This window comes from Diuraphis noxia, unplaced genomic scaffold, assembly GCF_037042655.1.
Source record: "Diuraphis noxia isolate RWA-SAM2 unplaced genomic scaffold, SU_Dnox_SAM2 contig0006, whole genome shotgun sequence".
In the NCBI taxonomy this organism is placed as follows: Eukaryota; Metazoa; Arthropoda; class Insecta; order Hemiptera; family Aphididae; genus Diuraphis; species Diuraphis noxia.
This window is the reverse complement of record NW_028301716.1, coordinates 1,115,352-1,136,431: the sequence shown is the minus strand read 5'-3', so window position 1 is coordinate 1,136,431 and position 21,080 is coordinate 1,115,352. Positions and strand designations below refer to the sequence as shown.

Sequence of the window (21,080 nt, the reverse complement as noted above, 5' to 3'; positions counted from 1 at the left end):
TAACAAAACAAACTTACCGTTTCCAACAGTGTACTGTTGTAGTAAGTCGGTCATGTTAATGTGGACAATACCGCGCTTTTCTATCATCAAGTTGTCACAGTGCGTGACCTTGCCACTTCCAGGTCCACCTGTATACGAAAACTTTCGGTCAAATAGGTGTTTGCGAAGATGGTGTTGCAACTTTATAGGTAGGTACTTACCGAGTACGAAAATAACTGGAACTTTCGGTGTGTCAAATTTCACATGGCCGTTTGTGTACGCAAACATCCCAGCGTCATTTTTGTTTGCATTTTCGATATCATCTGCTTCCCAATTGTCTCTATCTTTGGAACCGTTTTTAAAATGCTCATCATCGGGAATTTTGTCTGTAATAAAACATAGTGTCAAATAAATAAAAACGCGCGAATATTATTACTTTTCTAGGACGCAAGTAGGCTGCATCATGGATGTTAGGATGTTATCTTATTACAAAAATTAATGACCGATAGTTAGGTATTAGTGTCTAGTGATTCATTATTAAACACAAATTAATTTTTTTTCATTAATATTTTTAATTTTATATTCACAAGATATTTATTAATATTGTAAGATTAATAAAAAAAATATATATAACTAAGTAACAAAAATATCGACTCATCTTTATAATATAAGAATTTTTTTTGTTATTTTATTTATATTCTCATAACATAAATGTTTTATAATATTATGTTACAATTAAATTGTTCATAAGCGATATTCTAAAAAGTTACGTAAGTTAAGTATGAAGATAGGTAGGAAGGTTAAGTTTAATATATAAGTAAATTAGTAACTATATACATTAATATCATTCACAGAGTTCGAGTGTTGAATTATACAAATTGTTTTTTGTTCACTTACTGTAAGAACCTACAACAGTTACAACCTAAGTATTTTAGTCATTAGATAAAATTAACTTAATAGTTGTCACTTTTTCTTACGGCTTACACGCCAATCATATCAAATATACCAATATAAATGTATAATCTACATTATAATTTCTAGTATTATTTTCTTAAATATATATACTACTAATATATATAACCAAATGTACCTACATTAACAATTTAATAAAACGATTCACAATCCAACATATAGGTACTCATACTGCTTATGGAATCGATTACTTCTAGCAAATGCGGATAACACTATAATATTATTATAATATCATAGACATTAAAATAAAATAATTGCAATGGATTTTTATAAATAAAATGTTGCCTATTTCCGTTTTCACACACTTTTCTTAAAGTCGCTTTCACGTCTGTTTGTCTGTAATCAAATCTTTCGCGCTCGATTTGAGGCACTTTTTGACGATGAAAAATTCTGAAAATTGGTATAGACCTTGGTCTTGGATGACAATACAATAATCCGTTATCATTTTGGGACACGGACCTCCAGGTAGGCGATGACGGGTGTGCAAAGTCATCTCCGAGGAAGTAAAGGTATAATAATATAATAATATAACCATAACAACTACCATCTACCAAAAATATAAAAATATATTATCAATATTATGTTTAAATTTTTAACTTTACTTTTAAATTTTTCATCACGCGCGCTCGTATTACCGCCGGCGCTGTTCGTCGAGTTCGCTGACATCAACTTTAGGTTTACAGTACACTGGAGAATTATCTGCAAAACTAAGTGAGACGGCCACTCAACGCAAACGACGCCTGGAGAAAGCTCGTGATAAATACCGTGATAACAGGGATAATGAAGATCGTATTATTAAACGAATCAGACTCGATGCTTACAGCCAATATATGAGGCAATGAAGAAGTGCCGAAACAACAGAGCAGCGCCAACAACGATTACAACTCGATTAAAAGTGACATTCACTGCAACGTGCCAATGAAAGCCTGGCAGAACGAGAAGCTAAACAAATCGTACAAATGCCACTATTGTCTGGTCAATATCTTCAACACATGCGGTTAGAATGGAAAGATGTCGAGTTTATCTTCATTGACGAAATTTCTATGGTGCCATACGAAATGATGTGCATGATCGAGTCTCGACTGCGACAATTGAAGAGTCCCGAGGAAATGTTCGGAGGAATTAATGTATTACTGTTTGGCGATCTGATGCAGATACCGCCAGTGAAGGGACAACCAGTTTTCCGTCAGCCAAGACACATGATACTGGCTACACATTTGTGGGAATTATTCACTTTGATTGAGCTGACGCAAAATATGAGGCAGCAAGGTGATACAACTTTCATTGACGTTCTCAATGCGCTGCGAATTGGGGAGCTAACGACAAGTCACATGTCCGTGTTGATGAGTCGGGTTAGTACAGAGACGGACGGGGAATTCTCTGTAGAGAAGGCTGTCGCGTTCAGCTCTTAACAAAAATCAAATATAATAATTGGCGTTAAGGGTGCCTTCACGACAAGGCGTTGATTAAACACAAGTATTATAGTAACGACCTTAAATGAATAATGAAGGAAATAAAATAGGTAACTCGAATATTAATATGTTAAATAATTGTTTTTATTATAATTCTAAATGATGGTAGGTACTTTGGTTTAGTATAAAAATGATTATGCAAATGTTACAATACATAATAATATATTAATAATAATACATTAAGTGTGAGATATCTATTTGGCACCCAATAAGTGGATAAAATACAATATGCTGGATTATCAAAGGTAAACAATATAATATTGAAGTGCTTGATTAGCACAGTAAAATAATAATAATAATGCTTGATTAGCACAGTAAAATAATAATAATAATGCTTGATTAGCAAAGTAAAATTATAATAATAATACTGAATAATAACCTGGCAGCTCGTCAGCTGGTTACCTGGAGAACTGGTGTCCGTTAGCGGCTTTGAACCAAACGCTACCGTCTCAGGATGTACATATTTGCACAATAAAAATACAATATAATAATAATTAAGTGTGTGATAGTCCTGAGAACGTACGACTAACGGGCCACCAGCTCAGACGAATAAATCACTGAACACAATATATAATTCACAATGACGAAAAAAATTCACGTGCTTCTGTATCTCGTGGTGCGCCCTAAATTGAGGAATAATATCAATGGGTTGAACGCAATAAATGACTGAACGATACTTACAGAAAACAATTCACAGATGACTAAAATTAAATGATTGAATATGTATTGAATGAATGTATGCTTTTTTTGATGAGAACGAATGTATTTAAGATTAACAAAAACAAATTGAATACTGAATCGGAGGCTCGTTGAATGATCGAACAGCTCGAGAGGCATAAAAAAAAAAACAAGGAAAAAAGTACGAACGTAATTTAATGAATATGAAGCCTTTACGAAAACGAACGAATTTTGAGTAGCCAATGAAAAACACATAATTAACGAAAATGCGATCAGTACCACCTTAAACATTTAATCCATCAAAATACAGAATTCGGTGGCACTGAAAGCATTACACAACTTTATGGACGCAGAAAAAAAACATTGAAAGTGCTGCACTTTAAGTGCATAAAAATAATATAAAAAATTTGACTGTTGGAATACGCACATTGCCCACTATCAGTTAGATAACGGCGCACCACTATCACAAGCGACCAGCTGGTGGTGGAACAACGCGCGCACTCCTCGACTGGTCACCCGCGCTGAACGCACTGTCGCGAAAAATCAGGTTTTTGAATAATTGTTTGCAGAGTGAACAAAGGCTATGCGCATTTACCCAACCAACAAGCAAGTGGAGGCCCACAATAATAAAGTACTACAATACTTTCGAGAAAAAAATGTCAAAATGTTTACCATTCGAGCTCAAGATTCTTTGGTCGATGCCACTAGGCCGCTATAAAATTCAATCGACGCCGTCATATCGTATGACATCAACAAGACCGGAGGATTGCCGAGAGAGCTGGTAATATTTGTGGGAGCAAAAGTGATGCTGCGATCTAACATCGATGTACAAAAAGGCTTGGTCAATGGAGCAATAGGTATTGTAACAGAACTGAAATGGGCTGGTGGCTTCCGCAAAGGTCAGATCTACAAGCAGGACTTACCAGATGTAATGGTGGATTTTGGCGTGGATGGGATCCACCTGATCAAGCCAAAATCAATACAATTTCCGGCAAAATTCAGTTACGGAACTGTCGAGCGCCGTATTCCGCCTTTAATATTATCATGTGCTTCAACAGCCCATAAAATGCAGGGCGCCTTAGTCGATTATGCTGTCGTATACTTGGGACAGAAACTATTCGTACAAGGTCAAGCGTACGTCATCATTAGGAGAGTTCGTAGCCTCGATGGACTTCGTATCGAAGAATTGGACGCTTCAAAAATAATGGGAAAGACATCCTGTAACGTAGACGCTTTGGATGAAATCGAAAGAATGAGACAACATCGTCAATCATAATCATCAATCATGAGTAGTTTGATTCGTTTTATTAAATATAAGAAATTTGTTTCATAAATCTTTTTTAAACGTTAAATAAAAAAATGTACTTTCAACTAAAAAGTAGAAAATAAAAAATAAAATAAATTTTTTTTTTAACACACTTTCCTATAAAACCATATTTAAAAAAATATAAATATATATATTTTTAAATTAAACTAAAAAATATTTTAAAAATTGCACTAAAAAGACAAAAAATAATTTTCGGTACTTAAAAATAATGAAAAATTTAAAAGTGTGTGGTGCTCTTACACTAATTGACATATTATACTCCCAGTCACTATCTTATAAACAGGTTTGAACAAAGAAGTGTATGTGAGACTTGGCTCGGCTTTAATTGTTTTGTATGATGCACCACACACTTTTAAATTTTTCATCAGTAAATTTTTCATTATTTTTAAGTACCGAAAATTATTTTTGTCTATTTAGTGCAATTTTTAAAATATTTTTTAGTTCAATTTAATATATATATATTTATATTTTTTTAAATATGGTTTTATAGGAAAGTGTGTTTTTAAAAGAAATTTATTTTTTATTTTTTTATTATTAATAATTTCAATACTACAGTATATTAGCATAATAACTTATATTTAGATCATGACTAGATATAGGTACAGATATATTTAACTGTCGAAAAAACATGGTTGGTGGGTGTGTGGGAACTGGTGCACAAATGTTGATTGTTGCATGGTGTGTACAGCGTTGTGTCTTGGTGAATACCATCATTGACTATAATATCGTATATAAAATACTCCCGTACTCCTCTCATTATTTATGTACTGTAATAATAATTTTGTAGTACAGTCCTGTATAATATTTTTGTCATGTTTATCATATAAGCAGTAAACATGATATTATTATGTGATCATACCATAGAATAAAATATATATTGTGTGATCATACAGCACAATACCGAATATACTTATAAATTATAATCATTAAAGAGGTTTTAAATGGCCCAACATTTTTGAATTTTCATAACTCTGGTACCTATGAGTATCAAATTTTAATATGTAATTTAAAATAGTGACTGCTTAAATTATATGAGGTCACTCACAAAAAATACGGTAACTTCATATACGTATATATTACTTACGTATTCAGTAATTACTAATTAATGATTGTTTGGATGAATGTTTTGCACACCTAATTTTTTATTTTTTTTGAATTGAAGGTTATTCGAACTTTATACATAGCGTCCGTGATGTATCTAATTAAAAACCTTTTTTAAGTTATTCAAGTAAAAACATCTAATATATGTATATGTTAAATAAAAACTGTTTAAGCTGTTTGTTAAAAAAACACTTAAAAATTAACTTAATTTAATTTTTAAATTCTGAGCAGTGAAACTTTGAGAATAAGTATTAAGTATTTTGTTTAAGAATTTTTTTCAAATATTAAAAAAATACAAACTTTTGTACTTTTTTCAAAAAGTTTTATTCAAGTACTTTACAATACTATACCAACAATAAATCAAATAATATTAATATTATAACAATTATTATGATACGGTTAAGCCTGATACTATTTCTGTCGTTCTGTCTTCTGTGTGACCATAAATTACAAATATTATGGACCTATGACGAATCAACAAAAACATTCTTATAAAGTTGGTGTTTTATTATTAACACTCAAAGATTGTACCACAATAATTTAACCACCAGTTGAACGCGAAAAATTAATATCTTTCAACTATTATAGTATAATTGTTCTGGTTATGTTTTTAGGTGCATTCGAATTGCGTGCGATGGTCGATGGATAAGAAATATGAATTACAATTCAAAATATCATGAAAATCGCGTGTGATACTTATCAAACTTAATAACTACGTATTTGATATATTATAATATAGGGAATAGGTGCATGCAAGAACTTTACAATTGATTATTTTAATTCCATGTTTTAATTTAATGTGCATAAAAAAAACACTCTGACTTAAATTATTCATGTGGATGGAGTTAGAACAGTTAACTTGTATCTTATATTTACTGATCACATCGACTATTTATATTTTCTATTATTGACATAGAAATGGGAAATTAGGTCAAAAAACAAGTAAACGGTGAAATTAATAAAAAAGATACTTTTTTTATATTTAACAAGGGAAAATATTTGATTTAAAAAATATATTATAATTATAAAGCATTAATATCAAGAACTAAAAGTCTCTTTGTAAAAAAATAACACAAAAATCTCCACAAAATAATTGGTGCTTAAAACTACATTTTATTTAAAATACGAAGATTACTCCCTTTTTATAAAATCATAAGATCATTAATATATTACTGCAATGATATTATGTCCTGATCTTGAGGATTACTTTTTATATCAAGTAATTACAGGTAATAATTTATAATACAAAAAATATGAATTACAATTTTGTATTTGTGAATGTTCAAAAGGAATAAAATTAATTTCAACTCCTAAATTACTTTTCATGAGACGATTATAAGAAAGCTGTATGCTTCAAATTTCAAGTTTTTTGCAACACGGCGGGATTAGTGAATTGGGTCCCAAATGACCTTAAATTGGGTTCTGGGAAAAAAAGTAATAGTTAAGTTGAGTTTCGGAAAAAAATTACTAGGTAAATTGAGTCCCAAAAATAAAATGATAGTTTATTCATAACACTTTTTTAATATCTAATAATCTTGATTAGAAGTCAAATTTTAATTATATGATATATAATATATACGAGATATTATACTATGTTATCGGTATAAATAATATTCATTAAAATATATGTGCTTATTATAATATTATGTTCTTGGTAAAAACTTAAATGACAGGGATTTAACATATTTAAATCGGGTTATCATGTTAATAGTTTATTTTCAGTTTTCTCATTTGTTTCCTTAATTGTTGTTCTGTATATAGGTAACAGTCGTAATATGTATACGCCCGCCCGTTATATACGTGCGTGTGGCGTGTCTTAATTTATTAAGCTTAATCAGTTACGACGTTGAAATCCGCGGTAACATTAGTCAATAGATCGCTACATCACAATCTTATTATTATATTTTTTTTGTAATTTTTGTTTATCTATTGGTGCATAGGATTAATTTATGTCCGGCCATGACAAGAATGGCAAATCCATGGCACGCTAAAAATTAATTTTTATTACATACCTATATTAATACTCGTATATTTATAATTCTTTTCTTATAAGATACTATATTATAATGTATGATATTTTTCAGGGAACCTATCGATTCCACCAATGAAGCATCGATTCCGTCAGTATCGACTCCACCAGTTTAGGTAGTCTAAAAACAACCTATAATATAATATATATATATAATTCAATAATTAATTTAAATATAAATTAATTTAGTCAAATATAGTTTTAAGTTTTACAATGTTATTTTTTATAATGTGATGATGCCAAACTAATGAAATATGAGCGGTTAATTTTTTTAGCCTCATAATCTTTTAACATACCTTCGATTTTTCTTTTTTGATGAATATCTATTGTGTTCTTACGAGTTTTTGTTTTGTGAGTTGTCCTGAGAATAATGTACGTATCTGTTTGGATTCTTGTATTTAAGACGTGTATAAATAAAAAATGCTTGGGTGTGATTTTATAAACAAATAATTGAGTTTTGTGTGGAAAGATTCACAACTATTTGTGTTTCGCTCAGAACTAATGGAGGAGAAGCCCAAACATTGGGTGGAAATCTCGAAAACCCATCAATGTAGTTTTCAGCTAAATAATCACAAAATTTTGACATTTTTGGATCATTACGGCAGTGTGCCATAAACTCTTCTATAAAACATTCTGGGCTTAAAAAGAAAGTTCAAATATTTTTCTCAACCAGATTCCGGGCTCACAGTTTTTATTTTGATACACGTCTGTTAATCCAATTTCTTGGATTTTTCTCCTTTAATTTTGCATTAAATGGAATCTGCATCCAATTACTTGTATTAATGGCCAAATCATTTTTGCCCCAGCATGAATAGATTCTTCAAAATCAGCCACAATTGTCGTCAAATTTAAATTTAATTCAGCAAATTTAGTTTTTTTTAAACTAAATGCTAAATTAATAAATATGTGTTGTTTTGTGAGGTAATAAAAAATAAACTAACGGAACATAATGCCCATTTATATTTACATTGATTGTAAAAAGTGGATAAAAAAACATATAGGACACGAAGAAAATGTACCATCAACAAATATTGTATTATACGAGCTTAGAGCCTTTAGATTATTGTCTGTAGAAAAACACATCGAATTGTTCACCAAATCTGTATGTATTAAAAATGACTCACCTTCAACATTTCTTATTTCACGATTTTTCATAGCTTCTATCACTTCAATAAGATTTTTTGGAAGTTAAGGTATGCGTTTTCTACGCTTTCGATGTATACATTGTTTGATATTTTCAACATAGTTATTTTCCATGATATTTTCAATTTGAGGATTTTTTAGTATTTCACGATTTATAATTTTTGAAGGACTTTCTGTGACATCAGTAAGTTTTCTTTTTAGTTGGTTTGAAAATAGTTTTTAACATAATATGCTAGCAAAATCTAATTGGTGTCTAATGCAAAAATGTAGATTGTCATTTTGAGTTATACATAACTATTGACATACTAAGTAAATAATGACTATCAATAAAAAGTTTACATACAGGCCACAGAACATAACACAGGCAAATAACGATATAATCACACATAATATAGGTACATTATGAACATGTACTAGCGAATTACTCCGAATTTGTAAAAATGTTCGCGTTTTATTTTCAGTGGCAATGGCAATATAATACGATGAAAATACAAGTATACATGTAGTAAAAGTATGCTTGACGTGTTTTAGTTAACAATACACAAGTAAAACATGAATATTATAAAAAAAATTATGTTTATACCTAATTTTTATATTTTTTTCATGTTTTACGTGCATACTTTAAATCAAAACACGAAAAATAATAATTTCTTTGAAACACGAATTTTTAATTTTTAACAGACATATAATTAATAATATTTTAAGCTCGGAATGGTGACTAGAGGTCGTTGACTTGTGTATATTTAAACATTACACAAAGGTAATTTTTAACAGACTGTATAAAAAAATAAAGAAAACAATAAGTTAAAAAATTAAGTAACATTTTATCATTTAATGTGTTATTTATTATTAACATAGGTATGCAATTTATTTTGTTTTTATGCAATACACAACCCTTTGCTCATTAGTTTAAAGTCCGATATAAGAGTTCTAAGTGTCTGTCATTACCAGGTATATTAGGTACGTCCATAAACCATAAAACTTAAATAACCCACCTAAATTAATTTATTGCTAATAATTTAGGTCATTATATTGTAATATATTTTAATTATTTTTTTTAAATTAGAATTTTAATAATTATAATTGAGTCAAGAATTTAATTGAACATTTTAGAAGAGATTCGAAGAGAATTTCAAATATCTATGAATAACTCAAAATTATTCAAAATATTTTGAAGAAATTGTATCATGTATTCATGTATAGAAAATGATAAAATAAATATTTGATGAACATTTCAAGTACCTAAGACTATTATTTTTAACAGTGAAATAAGAAAATCGTTGTATGTGAACTTGTTGATTTACTGGTGAATATCAAATATAGCAATATCTAACTTCAAACGCTCGTAAAAAATTAATTCTCAAACCTCATAACAGCCCATTTTCGTGATTTTATTGAGTTTTATCAACATTTTAACTTTAACTGCTTATAAAAAAAATATTGTGGATTTACGAACAACTTTTTTTTAATTTCCACAAATAAAAACTTATGGGGAAAGTTCATGCTTTTCAACATTGTCATGCTTATGACGGAACAAAAATCTTTTTATCGACATTAATTTAAAATTTAAATAAAACTAAATGTTCTTTTACCTATAAATAGTTTAAATATTACCGCAGTCTGAAATTACAAGGTGCATCAAAATTGCTGATATAAACATTCAGTGGATCTATTTAGAGCAACACTTTAAAAGAAAATCGAGTTTTTGAAAATTGTTTTTGCAGTATAAATTTCTCAAAATACTAAAATCGTCTAAAAATTATATTAATGTTTGAAATACAAGTTAATATGATAAATTAATTGTATTCAAGACATCAGACACGGAAAATACTATCGAACCATGTTAGTATATATTCTTATATACCTAACCTTCCAAATATTAAATAATACGTTAATAATAATGAATGTTAAGGTGGGAAAGTTAGTAAAAAACATAAATTTGAATAGTCGAATTACTGAAGTAATTAATATTTATTTTATTAGGTACTTAAATTTATTTATTTATTGAGTAAATTTCAACTACTAAAATATTACAAAAAAACAAAATTATAATTAAAACTAAAGAGAGGAGTTTATCACCTCCAATGGCTGTGCGTAGATGAGAGTTCTAAGAACTTAAAAAAATTTTCAATACATAACAATAAATTGATAATAATGTAGATAATAATATATTATGTTATAGGTAATTACTTTAGACATCATAAATCTAGAAGCCCCATAAATTTAACCCAAATTGCGCCTATGAATAAAACCCATGACTCATACGTTGATGTAAATGTGTAATAAGAGTAAAATCTTTTTTTCATCACTTTGAGTAAATGTATCCGGTTGTTTAGTGTTTAAAATTCATTTGAAGTCGGCTTATATAACAATTGGAATTCATTGAGTATTTTTATAGTTTTTGAAATATATGAATTTCTTTATCTCCTTCTTCAAACATTATAGGTTTGCTAATTTATTCTTAATACAACTTTGTTTATGTCTAATTAATCCTGATTTACCCCTAAATCTTGATAATTAAACTTATTAAGTAATTCGGGGGTCATATCCCCTATGACCTATAATATCATTTGATATATGATAATATTTTGATAATATGATTGAACAGTTGCTTATTTATGTATGTTTGATATTGATATTATAGAGAATATGACACCTAGGAGAACCCTCAACACCATCATGGTTAAGTGATGATGTATCAGCCACAAAAAAAAAAATATGCCCATTAACAATACACTTAAAAAGTCAGAAGAAGCATTGAGTAACATTGCCAAGGCTTTAGCAATACCATCAGTGCCACCATTAGATAATGCATCACATGGTTTATCTCAATTTATAAGTGCTACGCTGCAATCTTTCAAAAATCATTCCCTTAAAATTGCAACAAAACAAAAAATTTTAAATATTTTAATGATGTTCAACTTAGTGATATTCCTTAAATTATGTTTTAAAACAAATAAGTATTACCAATATACATTTCTAGTCAAGGAAGACTGAGTTATAAGTTAAAGAAATTGTTTTGTTTTTTTTATAAAATTGTTAATGTTTATTTAATATTTAGTTATTAAATCATAAAAGACCTAACTATTTTAATTTGTAATTCTTAAATAATATTTTTAAATTTGTTTTTTTGGTATCGTGAACTTTTCATAACACAATATTAACTACATGCATATAGAGATTATCTGTTTGACTTTCTAGTACCTAGTGGTCTTGGAGAAGGAAGGTTAAGGGTACCTATGTGTTTCTAAAGCTTCATTTAAGTTACTTTCTCTACACTGCAGCATCATGATCTTAGAACCTATATTTATCCAATTAAATTTGTAATTGACATCAACTAAAGCAAGCAGAATAATACTATCTGTCCCTTTATAGTTTCTATAGTATGAAAAACTTGAACGGGGAGGTATGAAATTAATATGCTTCCTATCGAGAGCACCTATGCAATGAGGGAAATTATAAAAAGAAACAAATTGATCTGTAATAACATTCATCTCTTCTATTGTTGATGGAAGCTAAACATTAACCCATATAACTTAATTAGTTAATTTAATTCATATTGATGTTAGGTACTGATTTAATTTTTATAAACACCTTGATTTCATCTTTAAAAGCTTCATAAATTGCATTCAAAATGTCTGGTATAAGAATATATTGGTTGCAATACGAATAGAGTAATGAAGATTTTTATAGCTTTTATCAGTAGCTATAAACCTTAATGTTACTCTGTAATAATATATAAATTATCAGGATCTGTGCTGCTAATTCAATTCTAGCCTCCCCTCCCCCCTCCGCGAACGAATTCCCTAGTTATACCTAAGATATTAGTAGTATAACTAAACCAGATTTAAGTTAAAGTATAGTAATAATAGTCAAATAAAGTATAATATTATAACCTATAATTTGTAACCTGTCTGGTGGTTTTATACATTGTCTCATTAGAGTATCCATTCGGGCAATAATTGCAATAATAGAGTTATTTTAATTAAAATTTCGTTAAACATATCCGAATCCAATCTCAAATAGTTCATGTATGATTTTTCATCTTCTATTCTACAGAATACAAAATATGTTTTTAAATTTATATATTATATTTAAACAATATAGGTAAGTATCTACATTTTATCTATTAAAATATGGATTTATTAACTTACAATAATTCATTTTGTAGCATACCTAGACCTTTTTTTCGACGAGAAATCCATTCTTTCACCCACACATTTCTTTTTTTTTTGGTGCTTTTAATAACTTATGTATTAATATTATGTTATGCTCTCCAATAATACTAGCAGCAATAGCTAACATTTTTTCACGAGAATCCATACTAAAAACCAATCGACTAATCAAGGTATATTTATGTATATTAACTACCTACCTATTTAATATTTATATATATAAATCAAGTCTATAAAAATAAAATGTAAAGAGTTATTGTAGAATATAATAATATACAGAAATACAGAATAGTAGAATACAGATATTTTCGTAGAGTTCATAATCATTTATTTTGCAGCTAGTACATTTTACAGTGCATATCACATTATGATGTGAATATAATTATATACAACTATACAAGTACTAGCATACTAGGTTACACGCAATATACTAGACTAGCTAATTATGCTAGATATAGTATCATCGTGTGAAAAAGGCTTAAGTGACTCTCGTGATTGTAGTCTATTAAATTTAAGTCAACTGAATTAATCATTTTATTTTATGAAACTCGGCATTAGACACTCATGTGTGTTAAGTTATCAATATGAGATGAAGACTCAGTAGCTTTTTATCAAGATAGGTATACTGTTGAACATTGATGTCGATGTACCCCTGAGGGTCTCGGTCATCTTCGATAGGTAATAAACTAATAACCGATGAAATAAAACCAATTGAAAATGTATTTGCTTAAGTTGTAACTAGTGTAGTTTCAGTTACCTATTTTTATTTTTTTTTATTCACTGTTCCAATGACGCATTGTGGTAGTGGAGTTATTAGATTATCCAATTATCGAAATTGATTGTATAAAAGTAAAAAAGGGGTTGGTCGGCCGCCACGATTCTTTCAAACATTTTAAATAGGGTGTTGAGTACATATGGACAATAGGTATAAGCAGACTTGCATATAATTTATAATATATAGCGCTATAACACTGGTGAAATAGAAAATAATAATAATAATAATAAATAAAAAATATCAAACAAAAATAGGTCATGGTTAAACCGCCTGACCCCGCAAAATGTTCAACAATGAGCTGCAAAATACGAGTATAGGTATTAGATATATACAGGGTTATTCACCAAACATACTGGAGTGTATATCACTCCCTTTTTTTCAATAATACACTTATATAATATCTAATTTTTGGAATTTTAAATATTTTTATAGATCATGAAATTATTTCCAAATTCTTGGTGATGAAAACTTATATTTTCAAATAACAACCCTAATTTTCTGTAAATTATTTGGTGGATAATATCCTGAAATTTTAAAGATCAAAATTCGAATAAGTTGTTTTCAAGTTGCTTACATTTTTATATGAGTTTAATGGTCCATAATAATGGATTTGAAAATTATATGGGCTCAAGTGATTTCAAAATTTTAGTCATTATTTATATAAATCTATCAACATGTATAAGTACCTAATTTGTAAAAATATTCCAAGTATAATAAATATTAGATCCAATGCTAGGTACATTTATTTTATATTTTTGTAAACCCATTTTAATGACTACTATTCTTAGTTTAAAAATGTTAATAACTTCGAAATTACGATCGTATGATTTTCAAATAAAATTAATCAAAATATTTAAAATCATTAGTACCTAACTAAATAATTTACAGTAAAAAGTGGGTTTTTCATTTGAAAAATCACAAGTTTGTTTAGTCACAGGGCACATTCCTATTAGTAGGTAGTATAATACATCTAAAGAACTTGAAAATATTTCGTGTAATATGCATGCTTGATGGATCACCCTGTAAAGTATTATAATATATGTGTGTTTTTCCATATAATAATATGATTGACCCGACTATGTCGGATAGGAACTATGCTCGTGGAGAAACAATCAATATTTGACCTTTAATAGTGAACATTACACGAGTTTGTGTTGCGTTTATATTAAATTATTATTATACATCGTGATTGTCATAATTTTGCCACCGTGTTTTATTTACTGCTTATCATAGAAAAGCCTAGCCGCCTAGACATCAACGAATTAAAAAGTGTGTCACTCTTAACTAAGTCACGTAGGTAACGATTGAATATTTTTAAGAAATTTCTGACTTAACGAATAAATTAATCATTTTATATTGAACCAATTTTTGTTTAAAAAAAAAAAATTATAGTATAATTACAATTGAATGTGTTACTATATTGTATTAAGAAATATACTGTAGTCTATTGAATCGTTAAATACTCAGTTCCTAGTTTCAATAGAGTTAAATAACATAAATACAGGTCACTATGAATTGTGTCCCATTTTAATTGTTTATATGAATTGTGATTGGAATATATTTTAAATGACACGATATGTAAACAAATTAAGTCAAGAGATATTTTTTTTAAATAAATATCTTCATTAGGATTGGCAATATTATAATTTTGCTGAAATTGGTATGGTTAAATATATTGGCTTTTTGAGTACAGTTTTATTTACCTGCACTTCTACGTGGAATCACAATGTCACACAAACACATTAATTTAAAATCACTGAACATTAGCAAAATATATAACAGTTCAATGATGGCTTTGTGATCACTGATCAGCAAAAAAATTAACCTAAAATCTAAACACCTAATTTTTTGTTAGTAAGGGTGGTATCTGATAGTCTGTTAATATTAACACGTAGATGCCCGAGGTAGGTATATTTATTATTTTTAATAAATATATATTTACGTCGTGCCCATCATATTTTTATCATATTAATATCCTTTAACATAGATTTTAAATATCAATTTGATAAATAAAAATAAAAACTGAATTTAATTAACTAACTTATGTTATTTATTCTTTTATACTATGAGCAGAACAAAAATGAAACTAACTTTTACTTGTGAGTTTTTTAATGACTTATTTATTTTAATCATTCAAATTAACGATTAGAAAAAAAAAATTAAATTCATTACTATAATATTAAAAAAATGCAAGGATAATATTTTAAACATTGAGGTTGTAAAACAGATGTTATCACACGAATATACATCATATTATTTTTATTATTATTATCATCATGCGATCGCGAATGATTTATTTCAATTAGGACGTTTTTGTTTTTGATACCTACATATATCCTACAGGTGTACAATATTTTGTGGGTTGTAGTTGAACTTAATAATGTTATTGTACTTAATATATTTTAATGTATTACACTTCCGACACTAATTCTTATTCGCATTCGAGCATAGGAATTACATATTTTTATACAAATTGTATAAAAATGTGAATAATGCATGCAGCAGTTTGTTACCTCAAATTTATGTAAATCATTTAAACGTCTGATCATTAAGCCAAAGTTTTTTGGAATCCTTTATTATACAAAAAATGTATTTATATTTTATCGGTGATACATTTTAAATGTCCTATTTCCTAATTACTTAAAACAGTACCACGGTTAAATATTGCTATTTTAAATAAATTTATAACTTAAATTTTATAATTACTCCTCGATGAGGGTTAAGTGGATATGAATATGAATCTATAATTTTGTATTAAATGTTGATAGATTATCAATTTCAAAAGATATAAAATGCGAATTTAGGTATAGTATAACAGCTGAATAAGGTATGATTGGTTAATTTAAAAATTGTATCATTGTAATTTTTCCAATTTAAAACAATAGTTGAGATTACTACAATTGTAATAATTATGATTTTAACACACATTCAATGAATGAATTTAATGAATAACAATTGAATCCAAATAATTTGCATTAAAATGTCAGAATAAAAAAATTTCTTAAAAGAGGCATTTGTTCGTCGTGCATAAATATAAAAATAAAGCCTAACAGTAATATCATAGATAAGAACATTTCACTTTCACTATGGTGATTGACATGTTATTTGAACAGTATTTGGAACCATGTTACGTAGAAACTATATTATAGGTAGTAAATAAAGTTAGTCTTAACTTTCTGACACTTGTCGAATTAAAATGAACGCAAACGATTATTAACCATGTATACCTAATCTATATATAGGTACTCTACTTCGTATACAACGATATATCATAATCTCTAATAGGCACTGATGACCTATATTCCAAATGAGTGGGTTTGAATATATTATAAATGTATTATCTACCTAGGTACTAATAATATATTATAACAGCGTTTCTTAACCTGTTGCACATAGAAAGATCATAGATGGTACTCTGAGAAAATCTCCCTTTGTACAAAAAATGGAATGAATCATTATTCCCATTGAATGTTATTTAGTATTAATAATAATATAAACAATAACTGTAAATATATCAGTTTCTCTTTAGTCATAAAATGGTTATAATATAACCACCAAAAATTAGAACATTTATATTTTATTGTCATATTATTATAACTCTATACCATGTCCCATTATGCATATAATAGATTATATGTAGGTATTAGGTACCTATATCAAGGACTAGAAACAAATCGAAAAGTTTTGTTCTTGGAACCTAAACTCCATTGAAATATTGGGAATCGGAGTCAGAATCAGAGCTAACTATTATCATAGAATCCAGGACCTATGTTTAAGATTTATAGCGAAACTATGTGTGTAATATTTATTTGTGTCTGTTATCTCCCTTTAGCACAATAAAAAATGTAAATTAATGCTTCAATTATTTACTTTTTCATCTTTTCTGATACGTAATTGAATCAAGTTGCAACTTAAGCAGGTCAAAAGTAAAATAAGTCATCAAAAACGCTGGGGGAAAATATGGCTATGAATAAAATTAAAATATGGCAAAGAATAACCGAATGATGATGCCTTTCAGTAGAAGTACTGATATTGGTAATGATTATTCATTTTATTTATAACCTCCATGATCAGTTTTCTGAGTATATAGCTATAAGAAGTGCTTCTGATAAACTAAATATGTTCTTATTTTTACTCTTATCTTAACTCTCATGTAATCTTTAAATTCCAATAACCAGGTATTGAAAATAACATATTTTGTATATTAATATTCAGCTATATTATAATAGTATGATTATTTTATTGCTGTTTAAAAACCAAATATATTCTAAATTATACATTTAAAAAAACATAATCTTATCCTTAAATTTTATATTTTACCAGAACCGCAGACTTTTAATGAAATTATAGAGAACCGGGACTAAAGAAACAAAAGATACTCGTCCATAACATACATGCATTTATATAAAGCTCTTGGTCTTGAAGAGGGGGCGTAATAATAGTGGTTAATTGGGTTAAACCACTGCAACTCAGAAATCATGTAAATTGACCGAACCGAAATCAATCGATATAATATATCCAAGAATTTTACAATATAATATGTATAACATGTACTATATTCAATATTGCGTGATATAGAATCGTGAACAATTCAATTCATTTAATTCACAGCCAAACGATTTTCATATTCACTACGGGGATAAAATGTATTATATTTTGAATACAAAAAAATTAAATTTATAATATATAATATGAAAAAAATATGGAGCATATTACATTATAATAAATAATTATTTAATTATTAATGTGTTCAAGCAACTATAATAATTAAAAATTAAATTAAATGAGGGGAAATCGAATTAACTAATACACAAACATAAGCAATAACAAGCAAAAATATTAATAAATTATTTCTAAATGACTAAATATAATTTAGATGAGTTAAAACAACCATTATATATTATTATTGTTACACTCGAAATTGTGTCCATAGAAAAATTGGAAATGTATATTTATTTTAATTTAAATAATTTATGACTTTATGAGTCTCGTTACTCGATTTCCAATTTAATCAATCATTCAACATTATGATAATTTAAGCCTGAGATATTCAACACGATTCTGGAATTCAAAATCTCTTGAAATATTGAGAACCTGAAGCGAAGTTATATATTTACAAATAACCAGAAACGGAACCCAAAAGCATTTAATTAAGAAAATACTACAAAATATATTAGCTATTTTGATAATTTACTAAATTTATGTAATTTACGTTTAATACACTTTTTTACAACACAATGGAATAATGTTTTCTATTTAATGTGTGCAATTATAAAAAAGTTTGTAAAAAAATATTGACCATGGTATTTTTAACAATTAAAATATTAAAAGACTGATACATTTTTAAGGTCCAATCATGATCTAGATCATTACCGTATAATTTCTTTTATTTCTTGTATATGAAATAATTCATATAATATATTGTATACTGCTCAACTTTTAGTTTTTACTTAATTATTTAATAATTCTCTTTTTCACGCTTCAAAAACTAGGTAGATATAAATTTTACAAATACATAAATGATGGATCTTTAAATAAACTTTTAAATAAAATAAAGAGAGTGAATTAACTTGATAAGAGTAAGTCCCAGTAACCATGATGTATCCGTTTCGAAAAACAAATTTTCGAACTTATATTTATATTAAGTTCATGTAGGTACTTTGGTTTCGCCGAAATGACCTTTAGTAATAAATTTATATACATTATACCTACACTTAATATAGGTAACACATAATAAATGTAAATGGAACAACCAAAACAGTTGATATTTGTCTCTAAACAATAAAAAAAATTATGTACGATAAAAGAAACATTTTACTACCTATGGTATTCAGAAATGTAAACTAAAAATATAAACAATAACACATAAAAGATATGTTTTTTGAGCTCCACAACGACGTGCATAGACTTTTGAATTAAATATCATCGATACGTCGTATGGGAAAGAATATAATAATGTAATAAAATAATATTGCCCCAAAGTTTGCATATTTAATCGACAACGGGCTTGTCATCGAGCTGGACAATATCATAGTTGCAAGGTCGTCCGTCGGTGGGTGGGTGGGAGTCAATTATCAATTATTATGTTATATCACAATTTTTTTTTCAAATTTTTGATTTTATGATAATACCACAGCTTTTAACATACATCAGTATATCATAAATTAATATTAAATAATCGGAACTGACTGGTATAATCCGATTAATAAGTATATAGTATATTAGTATGGTAATAAGTTGTTATTGTAGCGTCCCAGCATACAGGAGGACGAACGACTTGTGTTGAGGTGGATGGTTTGGGTGAAATGAGTATAACAACTTAACTTGTGATTAACTATTGTATATTTATTTGCTTGCGATGTGAATAAAACACTATTACCATTACAAGAATGATTTAATTGAAAATATTCTAAGTCCAAATGATTAATTTGGAATGGTGTCTGGCGTGAAGGTGCTTGCACTGACTCTGGTGGCTCACGTCTGATTTTGGTCTATTCGGGGCTCTCCTATATAGTCCTACTCTCTGCGTTTCCTCTCCTATCGATAAGATAAGTATGTTTCCATGGTTGAATAGCGCAAATGCATGCATGCGTATCATTAGGATACCGCAGCATCCCACGCTAGTGCGGCCGTTCGGTTCACATCCTGTTATTCGCGATACACGTGATCTCTATGAACTGATGCCCATAGTAGGTTATAATATTAATGATCTCCATGTGTTCCTGTCAATACTACAATTTCGTACTCAACCGATTAGGTGATATAATTAATCTTAATGGTGACGATAATTTGGAAAAGTCTCTTAGTTTGGCCTTCTACTCAGCTATTGAGGTCGTACAAAACGTAATCGGTTGGCGAAATCATATGACCCAGGGACACTTACGTACATCTACGTGTATATACGTATTTAGGTGTCTTAGCGGGACGTCAGTAAATAGCATTATTAATAAAAACTAACTTTTTATAATTGGTCATTAGTTGAGTATTTTGCTTCGAAAATTAAATTGGAAACACTTTAGCGATTGCAGTGGCGTATTTGAGGGAGGCGATTGGGGAAACGACCCTCCCCCTCAGAGAATTTATAAACCGAGAAAAATATTATTTAAGCAATGGGTATTTTATTGTGAAACAATAATTATCAGTATTAACAAATATATAAAAATGTACACACATTTTTCAGTGGGGTACATAATGTCGTCGTGCTCACTCGCCACACTACTTTACGTACTACGTACATCAATGGCCAACTAAACCCATTTGGAGCATTAAGTCTCCACTTAGTTGTCCGTTTATCAAAGTGGACGATTACCTGACAACTATTATTATATAACAATATTATTTATTCAACTGTGCATAAATTATTTAGTATTATTGCTTGTCTGCCTATTATAGTATGGCATATGCAGAACTTCTGCGTATGGCAGAACGC

General features: G+C 28.4%; 2 protein-coding genes and 1 pseudogene across 5 annotated transcripts in view; 1 reads left to right on the top strand and 2 right to left on the bottom strand.

Moving 5' to 3' along the window:
- LOC149054465 (adenylate kinase isoenzyme 5-like) overlaps positions 1–21,080 on the bottom strand; it is a 43,341-nt gene that overhangs the window by 13,967 nt on the left and 8,294 nt on the right. For all 4 annotated transcript variants that reach the window (XM_089229993.1, XM_089229995.1, XM_089229996.1 and 1 more), the window contains 2 exons: positions 201–365; positions 18–128 (listed from right to left, as the gene is read on the bottom strand). In XM_089229993.1, the coding sequence (XP_089086119.1) occupies positions 18–128; positions 201–365 (276 nt within the window). The remainder of the gene's footprint in view (positions 1–17; positions 129–200; positions 366–21,080) is intronic.
- Positions 1,911–4,377, top strand: LOC149054467 (ATP-dependent DNA helicase PIF1-like). Its single transcript, XM_089230007.1, has 2 exons — positions 1,911–2,303; positions 3,859–4,377. The coding sequence occupies exons 1-2, from the start codon at positions 1,911–1,913 to the stop codon at positions 4,375–4,377; spliced, it is 912 nt and encodes a 303-aa protein (XP_089086133.1).
- On the bottom strand, positions 11,975–13,024 carry LOC149054466 (uncharacterized; annotated as a pseudogene).